General features: G+C 37.2%; 2 protein-coding genes and 1 long non-coding RNA gene across 3 annotated transcripts; 1 reads left to right on the top strand and 2 right to left on the bottom strand.

The window, feature by feature from the left end:
- Positions 1–3,795: 3,795 nt before the first annotated feature.
- Positions 3,796–8,924, top strand: VDAC2 (voltage dependent anion channel 2). Its single transcript, XM_088946585.1, has 6 exons — positions 3,796–4,089; positions 4,193–4,260; positions 7,370–7,480; positions 7,587–7,673; positions 7,766–7,974; positions 8,347–8,924. Exons 1-6 carry the CDS (start codon positions 4,041–4,043, stop codon positions 8,651–8,653), a joined length of 831 nt encoding a protein of 276 aa, XP_088802711.1. The 5' UTR covers positions 3,796–4,040; the 3' UTR covers positions 8,654–8,924.
- Positions 8,925–10,286: 1,362 nt separating this feature from the next.
- LOC148850117 (uncharacterized) lies at positions 10,287–11,736 on the bottom strand. Its single transcript, XR_016098971.1, has 2 exons — positions 10,901–11,736; positions 10,287–10,784 (listed from the first exon to the last, which is right to left on the bottom strand). It is a non-coding gene; the product is annotated as an uncharacterized LOC148850117 (long non-coding RNA).
- Positions 11,737–14,032: 2,296 nt separating this feature from the next.
- LOC148850116 (Galactose oxidase/kelch repeat superfamily protein) lies at positions 14,033–15,662 on the bottom strand. Its single transcript, XM_088943567.1, has one exon. It carries the CDS (start codon positions 15,602–15,604, stop codon positions 14,474–14,476), a length of 1,131 nt encoding a protein of 376 aa, XP_088799693.1. The 5' UTR covers positions 15,605–15,662; the 3' UTR covers positions 14,033–14,473.
- Positions 15,663–20,945: the final 5,283 nt, after the last annotated feature.

Genomic DNA, 20,945 nt, shown 5'->3' with positions numbered 1-20,945 from the left:
AAATGGTAGCTTGTAAGTCAGATTCAAATATAAGATTAGTAAATAGGGGTGTTTACGGTTCGATTAGATGCGATTTGGAGAAAATTTCAGACTAAATCGGTAAAGTATAGTTTGAGAAATTTTTTAAAAAAGATTTCAAACTATATCGATAAATTATAGTTTGAGAAATTTTTAAATCTAACTAACCTTTCGTATGGAAATCAAGCCAAACCTTTTATTACTATTTGGTGCAATTTTTAATACAATTTGGGACTTGATGGATCAATTTTTTGTTGTGTATCAATTTTTTGTGTTAAGTATCTCGTCATTTAGTCTGTTTTCAAGTGGTCGATGAATCAGAGGCCGAAGTGAACTTTTGCTGAATGAGGACGTGGATGTCGAGCTGAGGGTAGATTAGGTGTCGAGTTAATTGGCCGAGCTGGGTAGGTTAAGTGCCGAACTGATTGGGCCGAGTTAGGCAGGTTAGGTGACGAGCTGACTGGGCCGAGCTAGGCAGGTTAGGTGACGACCTGACTAGAGGGCCGAGCTGCCTATTAGGTGTTAAGCTGACCAGTGGGCCGAGCTGCCTGGTGGCGAGCCGGATTGATTGTTGAGCGTCATCGTTCTTTAGAGACCTGCAAGGAATCAATGTCTGAGGACCCGGGGTGGCTAACCCAGCAAGGTCGCTCTGATGCTTAAGTCAGTACTCTCATAGTAGACTACGAGCTAAAAATCACAAAGTATGAGAGTTAGAATATGCTTACTTGCCCCCCTCATGTCATTGGGGTTGGTGCCTTTATATAGGCATGATTTGGCGTGGGCTTCACGCACCATATCCGAGATTTCCGAGAAGTCACCTAAGTGGTTCGAGATTCCCTAAGGTAATCGCCATGCACGTTGACCACCCTCCGGATCGTTTGGCACGTGGGCCAACTTCCAAGGATCGTGGGAGTGTTTGGATATGCATGTCGAATTTGTCACCGAGTACGTCTCGCAGGTCGTCAGGTCAGCACCTGAGCCAAGCCGCTAGTTCGCGCCAGGGGCAGGCCGCCAAGTCGCGCCTGTGTCAGGCTGCCAGCTCGCGCCTGTGCCAGGCTACCAGTTCGTGTCAGGGCCAGGCCGCCAGGTCGCGCTTGTGCCAGGTTGCCAGTTCGCGCCTATGCCAGGCTGCCATTTCGGGCCAGGGCTAGGCCACCAAGTTGCGCCTGTGCCAGGCTGCCATTTCGTACCATGGCCAAGTTGCGCTAGGGCCAGGCTGCCAAATCGCGCTAGGGCCAGGCTGCCAGTTCGTACCAGGGCCAGGTCGTACCTAGGCCAGGCTGCCAGTTCATGCCAGGGCCAGGCCGCCAGGTGGGACACCATCAACTTGGCTAAGGCAAGTTGTTGCCAAAGTGGTTACGGGTGTCACCTAGTTGTTCTGAGGTGCCATGTGTCACAATATCATTGGAGGGTCAAATCCGCCCTCATCAGGACTTTAAACCATTCTATGATTCTTTTAGGTTTAACCCAATTAGAAAGCCCAAATAGCTCCCTTAAAACTTAAAACTTAAGATTTTTATTTATTATTTTATTAAAAAATAAAGAATTTATAACATATCATATATTCATATATATATATATGTATATAAAATTTTAGTTTATGGTTTATGATTTGGTTCAATTTATAAAATTCAATAAACCAAACCAAAATCGCAAGCCGTAATATAGAAAAACTCTCAAACCGAATCAACCCATTTATAGGTATAAATCGAACCAAATCATAAATTCAATTTGGTTCAGTTCAATTTGTGGTTTGAACCATATAATGAACATCTCTACTGTTGAGCATGTATCGTAGAGATGGGATTTGCTCCTCACAAATGGGCGCCACACATCCACATCCACTTCCACCGTGCATTGGGAATATCTCCCGTGAATAATAACTAATAAGTATGGGAGATGTTCCCAATGCATGATAGGATGTGCGTGTGAGGTGCTAGGTTTGAGGAGCAAATCCAGTCTCCGTATTGTAGGACTTCATGATTAGCCCATAGTTATACATTCGATATTTTTCAAGATCATCCCTCTCAATTAAAGAAACCTTGATACTTGGGATTTGGGCAACAACCTGCAGTGTGACGATTGAGTTTATCGAATCAAGATCAACATTCCAACTTTTGGGCTCTAGATCAACTAGACCAACGACTTAGACACCCCCCTCAATCTAGGTTTGGGACTATATATTCTAAGAGTTTGGATCTCCTGCCCACGTCTACCCACATAACATCGCATCCACACATGGAAAACATCTCATCCTTCTACATGGTATTATGCAGGGGGAGATGTTCCCAATTCACAGGGGTAGTGTGTTATGAGTAGATGTGGGCAGAGTTCTTGTGCACAAGTGATCTGGAGTCATATTCTAAAGCCTGGCAGCCCAAAAACCCACGGGTCATCCCACATGGCAATTCTTCTTCCCGAACCCACCATCCAGTACATTTATTTGAAAATGACTTTTTTCCCTTCTAATACACTCTTCTAACCCCAAGATTCATTTCTATGAAATTCATCATTTAAAAAGGACCTGTGCTTCAAATATTTTGCTCTCATTACTTTAGCCCAAAGATTATTTTCATCTCTTACTAACCTCCAAACTGATTTAGTTAGTAGTGATTGCTAAAACAAATTGGGTCACTAAAACCTAAGCCACAATCAAGCTTATTTTTACAAAGTTGTTTCCTGACCCCGTTTATACCTTTTGAAATTGCCACTCTTACCTACTGGAGTGTTGGAACATTCTCCAATATTTTTTGACTAACCATTTTGCATGTGTTTGGAACTGTGGGCATTTATTAAATAAACGTTGCCACATATATGCCATTTCATCATTTCCCCCATGAGGATTTTTATGCATAGATATTCAAAAAAACAAGCATTGATTTATGTGCATGTCTGTCATTGAGTGAAGTTTCATTTTAACGCTTCTTCCCATGAATAAACATATATTCATTGTTTTGCTGATGTGGTGCTTAATGGCGCTTAAATGTCAATAAATAAGTTCATTATTATTTTTTTGAATTTTATTAAAAAATTACATATAAACATTTAGTAAATAAATACACACGATTCAAAATCAGACTTTATTGTTCATGTATGCGTTGAATTGTAATTCTGCGGCTGATCGACTACCCGAAAACATGGAACCTCGACGGTGCCTTCACTTCTTTTCTCGTATTATTAATTTTTTCCGAACGATGTGTTGAATGATGTCTTGATGAACTTTGTGTTAAATGGATTTTCCCAGGCCTAAGAAAACAAATAAGTAGGTTCATTTTTCTAATTACAGGTTAAAAATTTTTGCTAAATTATAATCGGGTCCAGTTAGGAACCGATTCTGCGCACCTTCCTATTGGGTCAGGATCGGGCCTGTATCCACCGAGGCTCAAATGGCAAAAGCATAATTTTAACTTCAAAAAGAGAGACATATGGTTTGTATCCATCCACCTTCTTATTGGTTTGCTATTTGTGTTCATTCAAATTTTAGTTTTATTTCTTATTTACCTTCTTTTTTAAGTGTCTTACTGAATGCTAACGTCCCTATGTAGCTCATTTTTTTGACCTCTGGTTTATATAAGAAAAAAAAAATCATCATCTTCTTCGACCACGGCGGCTCTCTGATCTTCAACTATAGTTTGATTTAAAAGGCAAATGAAGCAGCGTTTTCATTGTAAGAGGAATAAAAATATAATTTCAATATTTACTTTACTAATGAGGGGTATTGTTGTCTTTTCGTCATTTATTAAAGTAATATATATTTACTTATTTGGGGTAGGTTTTAATCAAATATTCAACGGACGGGGGAAGTTTTGGAAATTATAATATAGTTGAAGGAAATTTTAAGTAATTTTCCTATCATAAACCCGAATTCATTCACCTTCGTGGCAGCAGAAGAAACCCTCATTTTCTGCCGTTGAGCTCGGTCTCTCTCTCTCTCTCCTCTTCTTGGAGTTTCAGAGCTCCCTTTTTTGTTTCCGTCCAGCACTTGTCCTCTCCTCTATCTCTCTTCTTCTCTTCCTGCAAACATGAGCAAGGGGCCGGGACTCTTCTCCGACATCGGAAAGAAGGCCAAAGGTGAGATGGCGTGTTTAACTCTTTCTTTCTTTCCGTGTTCTCGTTCTCTCTCAATTTCGATTGGAATCTCGATTTTTTGATTGTTCTCTGTCTTGGCTTGCAGATCTGTTAACTAAGGATTATAGCTCCGATCAGAAATTCACCGTTACGACTTACAGTGATGCTGGAGTTGTATGAACTGATTACATTCTGATCTGTTTTTGTTTCTCATTTTTGCATTTACTATAAGTTTCAACTCTTCATTTAAGGTTTGCTTGATCAAGGTGGTTTCAATAAATATGCATCGGCCTTAACTCAATAGGTTGCGTTGAATTGTGTATATTCATTTTGTGGAACTAAATGGAATATGCAGATGTTTCTTAGTACTGCACCTGATTCGATTTTATACCGTATTTCTCTTTTTTCTTTGTTTTTTTTTTCCTGTTCATTACTTATTGTTCTGAGGTTTATTATAGCTTTTCTTTTCAGTAAACTTACCATCAAGTTTAGTAGGTAAGAGCGATGCTTATTTCCGTTCTAATAATGAGGAGGAATGATAAATTTTGTTGATAGAGAGAAAACTAATCATAGATTAGAATGTCAGTTGGTGGGTTAATATCATTGTTCACCAAAGAATACCAGAAACTCAGTAGTCATTTGTTGGTAATCTTTAGCTTAGAGAAGGATGCTAATGCAAGAAAACTGGAAAATTGTTGGCCTACGCCTTACTACCATTCTCCTTATCTGAATTTGATATCTATTCTCATCACAATGCTCATTGCTCACCCTAATTATCACAGGTAATACTTTCGATTTGATCATCTGTAGTTAGATTGTCCTTAACTGCCCTTGCCAAATCCTTAGTTCTACCTCTTACCACTGCCCAAGTGTCCACTCCAAAGGAGGTGGTGGTCTTATATTACTATGCAGTTATGCTGCGAATGTGTTTTCATAATCAAACTTATTGTGTGCTTCCTTCTATATCTCAACTTGGTTGATGACATCTTTAATGCACGGTCACAAGTACAGAAATTCCTATTTAATGATGAAGTCTGCATCGTTGATATGATGCTTCCATCTTTATGAACATTCCTTTTGCAGAGTAATTGGATAAGGAATACTTACTTATATCTTCAAATAGCATTAATTTGGCAAAGATGTTAGTTATTTATGGAGAAACTCATTATACTCAAATCAGGAAGTAAAAAAAAAAATCCCTTTCCACTGTTGAGGAGTCAATTTCCTCAGTGCTGTTTTTAGAATTTAATTCTGTTATCTGTGTATATAGTTTGTTTGTTAGGTTGAACAGGTCATTTAGGTGGCTTAGTCAATGAGCTGCTGATTCCTTTTCAAAGGAAGGGGTGAGAAGGCATCAACCAGGGGGAAGGGGATGTCTGGGTTTCAGCCTAGAGGTTGACTGTGTTTTGATTCTTAACTTTGTTGATATTATTTCTAGTGTCAGCAAGCTGCAAGCTGTATGATAGTTCTGTCTCTTGAGTCTCTCTCAAGTTTAGGGGCTTTTATCATTTTGCATTATTAATAATAAAGCTTTTGATCTTTGTTGCTTATCAAAGAGAAAAATTGTTATAGAAAAATGGACAGTCATTGTTGACATCAGAATGATGAAATGCTTTATTATTATTGTTATTATTGAGGCCAAATAATTAATTTTATAATATTTAACCATTATTAGTTTATTTTGTATAAAGAAAAACTCTTATAGTATTTGTGAAAAAGGAAGGATCTTGGAACTTAAAGACGAACTGACACTACTAGTCCTTCTCTACCAACACCTAGATTTAGCAAATTATCAAGTTGAACATTACATTCCCTTGGTATTAGTTAGTATTGTAATTAATTATCTCTGATAATTTGCGTATTTACTATTTGTACTAACTAATTGCTTGTAACCACTCACCTTCAAGGTCAGTTGCCCTTGTGATGCTGCTGTGGTTGTAACCATGGTTCAGGATATTGTTATTATCATGCATAATATTAACCTTGTAAGTGATGCATATTGGTGTATTACATCCCCTGTTGGAATACCTAGCATGTGCCAAAAAGTTTAAGTCTTTAAGATATACTGAGATATGTATAACACATAAAATAGAGCTTGCTTTGATGGTAGAAAATGTTGTTATATGATCTTTGAGGTTGAAGTACTCCCACTAAAATTACTAATTTTTTAGAAGAACATGGTTAAAATTCTTCTTATATTTTGTTATAGATATGTATACACGTATATGAAGCAGTCAGTGGAGAGTTCTGATAGACTTCAAGATTTCTTGTCAGTCTATTCACTATCACTAGTTTCGATTAAAAGCACTAAAGTCTGAGTGAATAATACATGACTATGAATTCGGTAAATTGGCCATTCACGTATTACATATAATTAAGAAAACTCCCATAATACTCATTTCGTTTTGCCAAGCGGGGTAAGGTTCTCTGGAAAGCTATTCCTCTGGTGGTCTGTTGGTGTCTCTGGAAAGAGAGAAACAGACGTATTTTTGAAGATAAAGCCTGGCCTCCGATGAAAGTTTGTGCAGCTGTGGAGAAGACATTAGTAAACTGGAGTGTCATAAACAAACAGTTTCAGAGATGTTAATTTTAGGATGTTTGTTGATAAGGGGTAGTTTTGGTTATCATGTCTATTAGTGGCTGTTTTGAGCGAACCTCTCCTTTAGAAGCCTTGTAACTTTCTTTTCCATTAATATATTTCATCATTTCTCAAAAAAAAAAAAACACATTTGGTTTATGTTGACTTTCTTTCTTGAAAGCAAATTCTCAGACCTATTTATAAGTTATTGGACCCATGGTGGCATGGTTGGGGATGCTTTAACTTTCGGGTATCCTGATTATACTCGCACAATTGTGGCAGTTGACATAGCTGGAAGTTCTCTTTTCTCCATGTGACTCTTGTGTTAATAACTGATGGCCATAATGCTGGAATGAGCTGATAATTGGCGAAGGGGCTTGGTAACACTTGTATTGGAGCTATTGTTACTTTGCTCTCTACTTTGGTGATCTTTCTTTGTTTACTAAATACAACGTTGCTGTGCTTTCCCAATATAGTTCTGCTTATTAATCCTAAAATGGAGTTATTTTCTAGTTCCAAATAACAACATTTTACTTTCTCCATAGCACATATTTCCCATTTTTGGATCATTAAACACTGCAGTTAAAATTTCCTTTCATTTCTGTGTTTCACTTCATGCTTCCTAAGGTTCCCCTCCCCCTCATTTGGTTACCTTGTACATCTATACCGATTGAGTGTGACAGCTGAGTTCTTTTATACATCCAGGCCCTCACTTCAACTGCTGTGAAGAAGGGAGGATTATCATCTGGTGATGTTGCAGCCCAATGGAAATACAAGAGCACTCTCATTGATGTCAAAGTTGATACAGACACAAATGTATGTTTCTTATGCAGTTTTCCTTTTTTGTCTTATGCCTGCTTCAAAATGCTATTCTCTCTCTCTCTCTCATCGTTATTTTCTTCTTATGCATTCTTCTTTGCAGTTGTCAACCACTCTCACTTTCGCAGACCTTTTTCCATCCACTAAAACAATTGCTACACTGAAATATCCTGATTACAGATCAGGCAAGGTACTTATCTTATTTTCTCAAATCAGCACTTTTGATAATTGAAATTGTAATTGCAAACTTCTTGTTGACCTGTATTTTGTTTTTTATTACAGCTGGAAGTGCAGTACTTCCATGACCATGCAACTTTTGCTACATCTGTTGCTCTGAACCAGTCCCCATCTGTTGATCTTTCAGCAACCATTGGAACCCCAAGCTTTGCATTTGGTGTAGAGGCGGGCTATGAGATTAAATTGGGTAGTTTTACCAAGTATAATGCTGGCATTAGCGTGACAAAGCCAGAGTCTAGTGCTTCAATAATTCTGTAAGTCTTATGTAATGTAACACGGACTAGTAGCAACGTGTTCAACTACATCATGACTTCATTTTTATTCTCATGTCCATGCTGTGTCCATACTGTATATAAAGGCTATTACCCGATGCTGGTTCCTGCAATAAAGTCTGTTGAGGGGGTAGTATGGGTATGATCCTAGCCTCTGTTATATTTTGCATGAAGCAGCTGCCCTTAAACAAGCATTTGCATGCTTGTCAACCTGAGATCTTTCCTTCATGAGCACTTTGCGTATGTAGCATATTTACCTCCCACTTCTAGCAGAGATAGCAGCATCGCCAGACATGCAAGTCATCCTACTTGAGAACTGCATTATTTTCTTATACTTGGTCCCTTATTCTCCAGGGCTGACAAGGGTGACACACTCAGAGCATCATATGTTCACCATCTGGACCTGCTTAAGAAGAGTGCTGGAGTGGCAGAGATCACGAGAAGGTTCTCCACAAATGAGAATACATTCACAGTTGGAGGGTTATATGCTGTTGATCCACAGACAGTTGTGAAGGCGAGACTCAACAACCATGGGAAACTTGGGGCCCTCCTTCAACATGAGCTTAAACCCAAATCTATCTTGACAATCTCTGGTGAGTTTGACACCAAAGCCTTGGAAAAGAATCCCAAGTTTGGGTTTACCCTGGCTCTTAAGCCTTGAATGAATGTTCCCTTGGTTAGAGCTAAAGATAACACAACTGATGAATTCTCTCTACACATTTGTGGTTAGAGTACGGGCAATAAATGGTTCCACAGATATATATTCTTTGTAGGTTCTGGGATGGCTGTGGACTATTTGATTGGATATTTGGGTCTGTTTTGTCATTCCTTCAATTTTCTGTAAGCATTCCACCATTTTGACATGATGAGAATGTTTTTTAACTTCCATAGAATTTTGACATGATGAGAATGTTCCCTTGGTTAGTCCTTCATTTATTTCATCGTATCCATTGTTACGCCAAACACTATTTGGTTAAACACTAAACCAACCCACGTGAAATTATAAGAGGTGGTTTGGTTCCACGGTGGAAATGGTTTGCCAAATCATCAAGGCCGACCCTTCTTTGCGTTAAATGTTTTTATACCCACACATTGAAACTTTGTGATTTGCTACAACTGTCTTTGGAGCGTTTCCACATACTGACTTGGAAACCAAGGCAGTTGAATTTGAGTCAAAGCTTTGAAACTGTGGGATTATCGGTTTAAACTGTAAAAGTACTACTATGGCTATGACAGATTAAAACTGTAAATTGCAGCCCCTGCTGATATTAGGGGTACAAACCATTTCATTTTTCACTAGAATAGATTGAATTTGGAATGATGGCTTGACCTTTATGTTGAGACTTGACACTAGGATTGAGGAAGACTCATCTGGAAGTGGAAAAAGAAAGGAATACTATTGTCGCGAAGCTTGGTGGTCAGAACATCCTAAGCACAAAGTCATAATACGAAAAAGGTTTAGCACCATTAATGCCCATGTCTTGCCTGAAAGTTCCCTTTTATATTCAATTTTGTGCTTAAGGCAAATGTTTAAGCATTTGCAAGTGGTTGATCTCGTAGGCAAATCAATATGATTTAGGATTGACTCAAAAATAATTCCCCAAAACACTAAAGTCACCTTTAATTCTAATACCCATCTTGAACTCCAGAGAATGCCTGCTAAAACGCCCCTCAATGTGAAACAAGTAAAATTGCCCCTCTTACTGATGTTGGTGTCTTCATGAAAATGAAATGTGTCACCCTCTAACTTGGCCCTTTTATGAAAGACTGGCTTGCAGCATGTCATAGTTATATGTCTGATTTTAGGGTGTCATTGCGAATTTGCGATCTATTCGAGCTTGAATCTATACAACCAAATGTTCCCCCAGTGTGTCTGGATGCTGTGCTCTCAGCGTGTTTCTACGCTTTTAGATTTCAGCATATCTGGGCCTCACCATATAAGCATCGCATTACTTGGCCAAGATATCCATTTGGTTTACTCCATTGAATGTATAGATTCAAGGGGGAAAGGAAGGGTCCCTGGCTCAAAAACTCGGAATTCATTGATTACGAAAGGGTCCATGAATGATTTCAGCAAATAGGACTTGGAATATTTATCTGATTCAAGAATTATTTCCGGTTTAAACACTCGAGTGGAGTCCCAAGCTCAGCTAACCATGGATTTATCCCGATTCATTGTTATCCGGCTTCTTCTCAGTTAAATCAGTTTTGTTCCACATTGTAATATCAATGCAAGGCCTAGAAAAACAGAAAACTAACAAGTACAAATGTTAATGAGTAAGGAAATAAACCAGTTCACGCTAAATGTCCGCTTTTTGTTGAATTCTGCTTCATAGCAGAAATGATTCCAGACAATGGAATCAGGAAATAATTATGTTTTTGAAGTGTGGAGTCTGGAGGGAAATAAATCAGTTCATTAACGTTCTTCCGAAGACCAGAAGATTTGATCGGAAGACATGACAAACTGAACCCCAAACCCTTTAGTCTTTACAGTATACAGCAAAGAGGAGGGAGAATGAACAACTTGCCTGATCATTGGCAAGAAAGAGAAGGCAGTTACAAGGTTATGAGCATTCAATAAAGCCGATTAACCTATACGGACACAGGGTGTAGCGGATAACTTAACTGCGAGCTTTAAATCTGGTTCCCCATTTTATCAAAAGCTCTTCAATATCTGCGTCCATTCGAGTCCCCTTGCCTCCCCAGACAAGCATGTGGGCGAGGTCTCCCATGGAGGAACCAGTTACTTCGTGTACAGCCTTGAACCCAATTCTTTTGTAGAATTTAACAAGCTGATATTAAGAATAAAACAAATAAATAATCTGAAAAAAAAAAAAAGAATCCTAATGGCAAAGAGAAGAAGTGAAGATAGAGACAAGGAATAGAGGAGTTATCAGCAACTAAGAACCTTGGAATGGTAGAGATCTGTGTCATTGATGGCAAGAAGTTCTGCTGTTCTGCAACCGCAATCGTAGCCATACCTGACCGCAACGGCTCCAATAAACAAACCAATGCCGAATATTGATCTCTCCATGCTCAGTGTCTCTCTGCGCAGTCTAATGGAGTCCAAGTGAAGAATTTTCCCTCCCAACCAGAGTCTTATGAGTCCTTCTGCCCTGCCAAGCTCTCTCTTGGTTTCCAAGTTGATGGCTGTAATTCTGAATAAGGGCCCCAGTGTTTGGAGCTGTAGGTTAAGGTTCTGGGTCTTTGAGGATTCCATGATTTCAGATATAGTCGGTAACATGGTTTTTCTGTCATCACCGTCGTCTTGATTGCTGCTTCCTCTGCTGCTGTTAGTGATATAATTGAAATTGGGTTTTGACGAAATAGGGTTGGAAGATGTTGTCACAGGAAGGGAAGAACTTGGGGTGCTGAGAGAAGACGAAGAAGGCGACGAAGAAACTGCAGCAGCGATGTGAGCTTTCACTGGAGTTGCTAAATTGGGAAGAGAGAAACTGGAAATCGGGACCATGAATGGCATGGCCATCTGTGGATTCCGGTCCGATTGGTACTTTGGGTAGGTTTGCGTTTGTGGCACACAATTTAACAGGACTGATTGACCGGGCATAAAATTGTTGAACCAGAAATTTATTAGCGTCGTCAGTCGTGGATCGGAAATGAGTAGGTATTTTTTTCTTCTCTTTTTTTTTGATAATTACGAAGCACAAACAACAAAGAGGAAGCTCTCCCCCAAAAATCACAAAAGCATTAAGTCGGTCTTCGCTGCCGGTACTGTAATTCAACAAATTTTGATAAGCGGTAACTAGAACTAAGGGGGTGTTTTTTTTTTCTGTATTTTGAGAGGGGAAAATATGTAATGGGAATTAAGAATTTTATATTTTTTTTGTAGGGATCGGGAAAATTTTATTTTGTTAGGTAATTTTTATGTGGATAAGAGAAAAATTACCTATACTTAAATGTGATAAAAATTGTGCCTTATAATAATGGATTTATGGTTAAAATGGTCATTACCTTATTTATATAGGAAATAAAAGAATATGTGTAAATGCACTTGTCCAATTATTTTTTTTTTTGAAAAACACTTATGTGAATAAATGCATTTTACTCAGATAAGTAATTTATTGAAAAACAAACAGAACCTAAAAGGCAAGAATTTTCTACTTTTGAAAGCATCATCGTCCGTGGGTTCTATGCATGATTTTCAATACCAGATTAGACCAGAAAACAGAGAACCAGTTAGGTGATTAGTTCCATTTTTCCCCAAAACCGGATTTTCTCCAGAAACGATTGATTTTGGTCAGTAACCCGCTGACCCAGGCAATTAACCATTCGAAATGTTCAAACGTTTTTTATTTTTTATATTTTTGCTAGAATGGGCTGACCATTCGACCTGTTAACCGGACCCTGACCGGTTCGGTCTCCAGGTCGATTTTAAAAACCATGGTTCTACGTGAGTAGTTGAGTTGGGTCAAAGGCATTATAACCATCTGATCGCTCTGATTTTTGGTAGAAGTGATATTTCGGATTGCACCAGAAACTTGCCAAAAAGCTCTACCAAGATTAAAAAGTGATCTATAAGGCCATTGATCAAAGGGTGATGTGGAAGGCCTGGCTCCACGTATTCGGTATTCCTGGCATCCCAGATTTCCGTGTCGGTACTCAACTCCATAAATTGTTCTCTCTCATTTAATTTTTCTACTTTTTCTGTAAACAAACAGATTTATACAGATTATTCCTCTCTCCTTTTTCTCTTTCTAAATATAACGAAACGAAGAAGAATGGTCATCAAAGGTTGGGGATTCAGTTGATCTCACGTGCTGATGGTTCCATCTACTCTATCAGGTCAATGTAATGTAGACCGTCATCCTTTAGCTAAAAGTAAAACCATTCAGTTGTAGCCTTGTATAAATGGTGCTTGTAATAAATCCTGTAAGGACTGAGGACCAAGGAGTAGCTTAAAGAACTTCCTATTTCTCTCCTTTCTGTTTCCCTCTAAATTTTCTATCAAACCAAACACACATGCCTGAATCCATTAATTTTCACTATTAATCAAATTACAAATTTTCTGGGCAAAATTTTAGAGACGAATCACATCATACATCATAAGAACAATTCAATTCATTTGGCATTACTGTGAATCTATTCTGTGTATTATGATTAAACACCAACTTCATCATCATACTTCCAAACGGATATTCTGTAAATTAAGCAACTTGAATTTTACTAGTCGAATCAAACCTTTCACTATTCGTATTCTCTGCCTCCCTTCTGTAGTAAAAGAATGGAGCTTCTCTGTGATTCCAATCGTGTGGACTAAGGACACTATTGACTGTTAACATCTACCATACATTGAAGAAGTGTTCTCGATGATTTAATTTCCAACCTTCCACTAGGCTGTGCTTAGGCAGGTAGTGGCAGAGAGGCTCCATCTATTCCCCTCATTTCTCTGTTTCTCCTCTGTTCCCAAAAGAAAACCAGAAGAGAAGAGAAAGAAATGATTGATCTGAAGGTCAAAAAATAGGAAATTGAAAAGTATATTGGTGAAGTTTGAACAAGAAGCACAAGTGCTGAACATTGTGATTGGTGTGATCAGCAGCTTACAAGGGTATCTTGGTGAATAAATTATAAAATATAAAGGGTGCTTTAGTCATCATACGTCAATAAATTTAGTCTCTGATGTTCATCCTTGCATCAGCGAGTTTTGTTTGATACAGAAAGTCCGAGGAGAACCCCTCCCTTAAACTCTTGCTAGTCATTTAGACTTGGGAAAATGACAACTTGAATAGATTTTATTGTATGTGAATTATGATTAGAAAACCCAAATGGACACCGACTTATAACTAATTCCATGGTTTTATCCTATGGAAGACTGGGTTTGTCAAACTCAGACCATGACTGCGTAGGATAACAGGCACCATTGGCATTTAGTAATTAGAAATAGAACTGAATACAGAGTCTGATTTTTTTAATGGACAATTACAAATTATGAACTTTGAATCGCTACCCAGTTAAAATGCAACAATAACCAAGACCCCAATTCAATTGCCAATACATCAAAATCAAGACAAGTAAGGTGAATTAGCTGGAACCAGTAAATCCTCCTTTCTGCAAATGAATTAGTGTTATGTGTGGGTGATATATATCTCAATTTAGAATATGGGCTCCCATTCAACTTCATTCTTCAAAGAGTCGGACCAGCTTCATTGCCATTTGCCAATTAGGAACTACATAACCCAAACCCATCTCAAGGGAATCGCTCAATCAGATCACATAAACATAGAATAGCTAGGGAGAACAACTACTGCTACATTACACTCAACTGGAACTATCATGTCCACCACAATATAAGCTCAAAGCAATCTCAATAACTTTTGTATACAATGATAAATAAAAGTAACTGCAGAAGAAAAGTGAAACCAACAGAAGAAGAAACCTCCCTCCCTCCCTCCCTCTCTCTCTCTCTCAAACGAGCACAGGAACAAGCAGAAATAACAGAGTGGAAACTTGAACTTATAAGAATTCAGACCAAAGTATATATATCGGGAACAAAGGAAAACCACCTGAAGCCACAGCTCCACTTCTCGGGCAGGTAAGGGGATCTAGGCAGCCAATGCCAGGTCCGCCTTGAAACCTTGTAATACAAGATCTCTGGCCACGTGTAGCAGCAAATGCATACCATCCCATCGTGCCAGAAGCAATACACGTGCTCGTAGTTGTGGTAGCATACCGACGTAAACTTCCTGCACATCATCTCCGGCAGCCTCTCCACCTCCACCCAATCCCTCCCTTCTACCAACTCCCATAACTTTACTCTTTTCGATATCCCATAGCTCCCTATCCCACCAATCATATACAGCTTCCCCTCTCCACTCTTCACCAATCGAACGAACGTGAGCTCCTCCGGCAGCTCCGCTTCCGTCGGCCTTGCCCACTTCCCCGTCTCCAATTCAAAACCCACGATGGAGAATGGCTCCGGAGTTGTAAAATACAGGTGTCCATTACAGAATACCCCTTCCTGGTGAGAATTCTCGCTAAGAATCTGGTCGAAGCCCTCCAATCGGCTCCATGAATTGGAGTTCGAGTCGTAAACGAAAGCCGAATTCGAAGATGACCCGGTAGATAGCACAAGCATCTTGTATCCCTTTGACGGCAAAGAGATGAGAGAGACCGATTTGAATGAGAAAGGGTAGGTTGGAAACTCGATGAGTCTGGAGGATCTGGAGAGGAGATTTCGAACAAGGAAGGCAGATGAATCAGGGAGGGAGAAGCAGAGGAGGCCGTTGGAGGTGGAGAGCAGGTGGGATGTTGCGTGGGACGACGGTAGTGTGAGGGAGCGCCAATGGCCCTGAAAAGAATTATAGAGAATGACCTGGTGGTAAAACTGAGGGTGAGAAAGTAGAAGAAAAGAAGAGAAGGGTGGATGAATTTGGGTTCTGTGTCCGACTGCGAGAGAAGAAGAATGAAGGGAGATGAAAGATGGAGAGAAGAGGAGAGAATTGAAGCGCTTACAAGTAGATCGGAGATTCAAGAAGATTCTGAAAGGGAGGAAAGCCAGTATACGTTCAAGAAGTTCTTCCGGCAACCGGCTCCAGATTGCGGGCTCCATTTGAGGATGAGTCATCTGAATCCGGGAGCTACAATTGACCATCATGACAGGACTCTGTTTGATCAAAATATTTAATTTGATCGAGAGACTGTAATTGTTGAAGATACTTTGTATATTATATACTTCGTACAAGACTTTTATTAGTTTGTTTTATCCGCGTCTCCGGTTTCACACAAAAACAGGAAATCGACTAAATTCTTATTATTTTGATAATCGACTAAATTCTTTTTACGGAAAAGTACGGACATTTTTTTTTTTGTTAATCAACTAAATTCTTATATATAACCGTCAAGAAGTCTTTTCTTTTTTTTTGAACTTTTTCTTTTTTCTTTTATTATACGTGATGTTTTTAAAGAACCAATAATATGCTCTCCTTTCCCAACAATCTCTCTTCTAAACTTCATCATAAACTACCTCCTCCACTTTGTCCTAAATTATCTTCAATTCTTATTTATCTCCTAATTTATTACTAATCTATTAGAGAATTTCTCTCCAAATTATCTCTAATTCCTATTTATCCTCTTTGCCACCTTCTATCTATACCTATCTAAAGGAAGTTTAAATTAAAAAATTTTAAATTATTTAAATATTTTAACAATTATATAATAACTTTAAAATATTTATTAAAAAAACAAAAAATAATTATAATAGATTTAATAATATTCATATTATTAATAGTTTTATATTTCTACAAAATTCATCACAAAATTATATACTAACAATATAAATTATGATTTTCCAGATTATTCAAATTAAATGTTATTCAAATAATAGAAATTTAACATTAAAAAATAAAATATTGTTTAAATATTTCAATAACTACATATCTTAAATAATAAAATACTAAAAATAGCTAAATAATTACATAGAAAAATATTTAATTATTTAAATATTTCAATAACTAAATATCCTAAATTCAAATAATGAGTATTTTTAAATACTTTATATGTTATTTAAATATTTAAATAACTAAATATTTTAAATAACGAAATATTTAACATAACTATATTTTAAATAGTTGAAATAATGAAATTATGCAATAAAATAAAAAAAAATTATAACATAATATTCAAATTAATAATAGTTTAATATTTTTACAAAATTCATGGTTAGGTCGTTCGATTTTGGTCGGTTTACAAATGACCAAAGTGAAACTGATCCAATTTGGTCAAATTGGGAAAATTTTTAACCAAAGCCAACCTAAAATACTAGAAAAACGACCAACTCGGGTCGAGTTAATCGGATTGGTCGTTTTCATCAATTTGATAAATAAACCTAACTGAAATTAATTATTGTTATTTTTGTATTATAAAAATTTTATTAAAAGTAGTATATAAAATATGAATAATTATTAATTATTAAAAAAGTTAAAAATATAAAACAATTGTATACTCCTATGTGTTTCTATTAGGGTCATTTATTAGAACACACTTTTAGGGATGACAATTTTCCCCATCCCCAACGGGGATCCGACTTCCCCAACCCGATGGGGCTGGTGATGGGAATTGTTTTGGCGGGCGGGGGCGGGGGCGGGGACAAAAATTAATAGGAATCCCCAGTTGAGGTCATGGTCGGGGTCAGAGATGGGGATTGAGGTCCCTGCCCTGCCCTGGCTCCGATTATATATATATATATATATTAAATGCTTTTTATATTAAATATACTATTATATTATTTATATTATATATATCAAAACATATTTAAAACATTATTTATAATTTAAAATTTTGTTTATTTTAAATAAATTTATTTAAATATACTATTATCTAAAAACATTTTGGGGATTCGGGTCCCCATGGGGACCCATCCCCGTCGGGGATCGGGGATGGGGTTAATTTCAGAATCGGGGTCGGGGACAGGGAATATGATCCCCGCCCCGTTGCCATTCTTACACACCTTATAGTTTTACATATTTACTTAAACCTACCTTATAGTTTTCATTTTACTAAAACATCCCATATATTTTACAACTTATTTACTTAATCAACCTTTCATTAAGGAGTGTTTGTTTTGCCATTAGACCCGTGATTTTTTATTCCAAAAATACCCTTAACACTTTTTTGTATAAAAAAATGACCAAATATAGCCAATAGAGTGGTTGCCCATGTCTTATTAAGGGTAAAAATGGTACTTTTATTTTTATTTTCTTTTGATTAAATTTATTTAAATAAACATTAGGGTCAACACTATCATTTCCTACTGTCATCTAATGGAAGATTGATTAAATCCATTGCAAATTATAAGTGGTGTCTTAGTAAAATGCTAACTATAGGGTAGATATTAGTAAATCCATGAAACTATAAGGGGTATTTTATTATATGACCCTTTCTACTATTTAGCTTTCTCTTAATAACTCCCGTGCATCGCACAAGTCCCCACTAGTTTAAGGAAAAGAGTATTTTACCCATCATTTTTATTGTTAATGTCCGTTAGTGTTCGTTAACATTAAACTTAGGGGGTGTTCTCTAGTGTGGATGAGAAACTGGTGGGTGTAGATTGATCCACACCACACCCTGTGGCAGGGACCAATCCACACCACACCACAGTCCACAACCATTCTGAACTATGGACAAATTGTGTGGACTGGACCAGTCCACATGGACCACACCCATAGTGGCGTTCTATAGGCGTGGTGTGGACTGGACCAAACTGGTTTTCAGGTCGACGGTCCAATCATCCAGTTCAAATGGACGGCCCGTTCTCACAAACAAATTAAAAAATAATTAAAAATAAAAAATGATAAAAAACTGTTGAACAGGTCGATGGTTCGACCACTCGGGTCAACCAGTTGTTGACTTTTTCAACAGTTTTTGGCAAAAACTAGGTTTGGGGTAAAACGGAACCACTTGCCTGGATGGTTCCCAAGTCGAACGATTTGACCATCTGGGTCAACGGCAGTTTGAAAACCTTGATCTACACAGTTAATCATCATTATCTAATATTTGCATTTTATATGATAAATATATTGAAAAATGCATCAATGAATTATTATTAACCAATAAATATTAATTTTTTTATAAAAACAATAGTAAAATAATTAAAATTTTAAATATTATTTTATTGATAAAACATTAAAATTAAAAAAAAGTTAACAAATTAAGTAAAATAATTAATATTTTATTAACAAAAAATATTAAAATGTGAAACAAACAATAGGGTTTCAGCCTTTAAGGGAAAGTGTGAAGTAGGGGATCAAAAATCAAGTGTGGAGGTCCCTAACCATGAGATTTTGCCGTGGATGAGAAATTGGAGTGTGGATGGGACTGGTCCACGATACCGATCCCCATCCACAACCTACAGAATGGGTGTTCATCTAGTTTCGGTCCTGTCCACGGGATGAACACAATGCTGAACATTGCCTTAGCCAATCCAAAACCAATAAATTCAACACGGTTTATCAATGTTTGATGTTTCAGCTCTTTATCTGCAATGTTCTTATTTGAATCATTGAAGTCAAAAACCATGTAGCAGAAGTCCAGCTAGATACTTGCCGGGAAAATAGTAGAAGACATCTTTTTAACAATAGTTGACTTGCTTGAGGAAGCATATAAGCAACATTTGATTTTAAGGAGCCCGAGACTTGAGAGTAGAGGATAAGGATCCTTCTACATCGCCGAATCTCGACACTGAAAGACTCAAACTTCTCCGCTTTGAGGTTTTTACCATGATCTGTCCCATTTGGAGGAACCTTGATATAGAGTTGAGAGAATGCGAGGTAATCAAATGGGAGAAGTACCAGGATCGGCAATTGGGCATGGCTGGATTTTAGATACGTCTCCGTTGTTAGGGTGACGGAATACTCTGGCGGCAAGAAGTGATCAAAGCTGAGGAGACAAGGTGAAGATTTGCAAAAAGAAAAGTAAGTCAAAGAGCCCAGGGTGATATTACAAGTTTGGAACTCCGCGGTTAAAATCAGTAGAGTAATCGAGCCGTCTGAGGTAATTTAAGAAATTAAGGGCTTGTTTGTTTCCTCTTAATTGTAATCTCTTAAGAGAAATCTTTTAACTTTAAGAGAAAAATGGTTGTTCATTTCCTCTTATCTCTTAAAGTGCAATCATACAACTTTTTGTTTTCCAATGATACCCCCCAAAAGACAAACAAAAACTCTCATATATAGGGTCAAAATGGATATTTGATCATTTTTAAAATTCAGAATTCAGAGTTCATAACATTCTTTGCATTCAGAGTTCAAAGGAAAGAAAAGTTCACAATATCAATATACATCTTAATATAATTATTACACTTTTAAGTGTCAGACTTCAGAGCAAACAAACAGGTCCTAAAACTCGTAAATGAAACATAACTACCAAGTTATAGAATTTACTATATATAGGTGGGGTGCTTATGTGGCTAGCATACACGTGGTGATAATTTATGGGACACCTGGTAGATTTGAGAGACACATATAAATGTCTGCCAGAGTAAGCAAGTGGAATAACTCAATTGTGTTTCTTTTGTTGTCTACTCAGCTCAGAAAGTTTTAAGAGACCTTGGACCAAGTTGTTGTTGATGACTTCTAAGGTGCTACCAAGTCTTCCGACGTCACAACGGTCACGATATTGTTGGTGGTTAGTTCAACCCACATCTGTTTATAAAACACTAACCTGTACAGTGAGTTTTGCATCATCTGCACTTGCAACCACAAGTAAGAAGCAAACACCCACGTATTTTCCAACTAAAATTCTTCATGGAATCCAAATTTACTATACTCACAAAATTTAAATTTTCAAGACACCACATTCTCTATCCCCCTTCTTGACTTCTTGTCCTTCTCTCTCTCATTCGTTCTTTAACCCGATTATGCTGCAATCTAAGGATGCAAATGGATCGAATTAAATTTGGATCATTGTACATCTGAATCTAATTTGTTATTATAAATCTCATATCTAATCTAATCCAAAGATCTGATCTCAAAAAAATCCATTCGAATTCAAATCTATTAAGAATGTTAGATGTTCAAATTTGGTTTAATATGATATAATATAAAAAAATACAAAAATGCAATATTAACACACACACACACACACACACACAAATATATGCCTCTTCCATTATTAGCCTATTGTATATGAGAGAGTGAGAGAATTTTACACTCATCCAAATTCCATTTATTTGTTTTATATTTAAATTGTATTTGATTGGTAAATTGTCAAATATTATAATTTGAATCCTAATAACTAAAATTAATAAAAATATTAGTAAATTTAGCAAGCTTTATCTAACAACTATTAAAAATTAAGAAATTGCCATAAGACTCATTATGCTTAGATATGATTATTTATAACTTAACCAACTTGGCTACAACTAGTAAATGGATCGAATTCAGAATGGATTCAGTACAGGTTGAATTCAATCCAATTAATGAAAACTTACATCCAAATTTGAT

Source organism: Nelumbo lutea, chromosome 5, assembly GCF_056320005.1.
Source record: "Nelumbo lutea isolate HS-2025 chromosome 5, American lotus-T2T, whole genome shotgun sequence".
Classification (NCBI taxonomy): domain Eukaryota; kingdom Viridiplantae; phylum Streptophyta; class Magnoliopsida; order Proteales; family Nelumbonaceae; genus Nelumbo; species Nelumbo lutea.
This window is presented reverse-complemented; position numbering and strand designations above follow the sequence as displayed.

Excerpts from the sequence above, each read along its gene's own strand:
- VDAC2 (XM_088946585.1), top strand. The coding sequence starts at position 4,041 with ATGAGCAAGGGGCCGGGACTCTTCTCCGACATCGGAAAGAAGGCCAAA. Across the intron at positions 4,261-7,369 it reads CTTACAGTGATGCTGGAGTT|GCCCTCACTTCAACTGCTGT; the intron begins GTATGAACTGAT and ends TTATACATCCAG. Across the intron at positions 7,674-7,765 it reads CTGATTACAGATCAGGCAAG|CTGGAAGTGCAGTACTTCCA; the intron begins GTACTTATCTTA and ends TTTTTATTACAG.
- LOC148850116 (XM_088943567.1), bottom strand. The coding sequence starts at position 15,604 with ATGATGGTCAATTGTAGCTCCCGGATTCAGATGACTCATCCTCAAATG.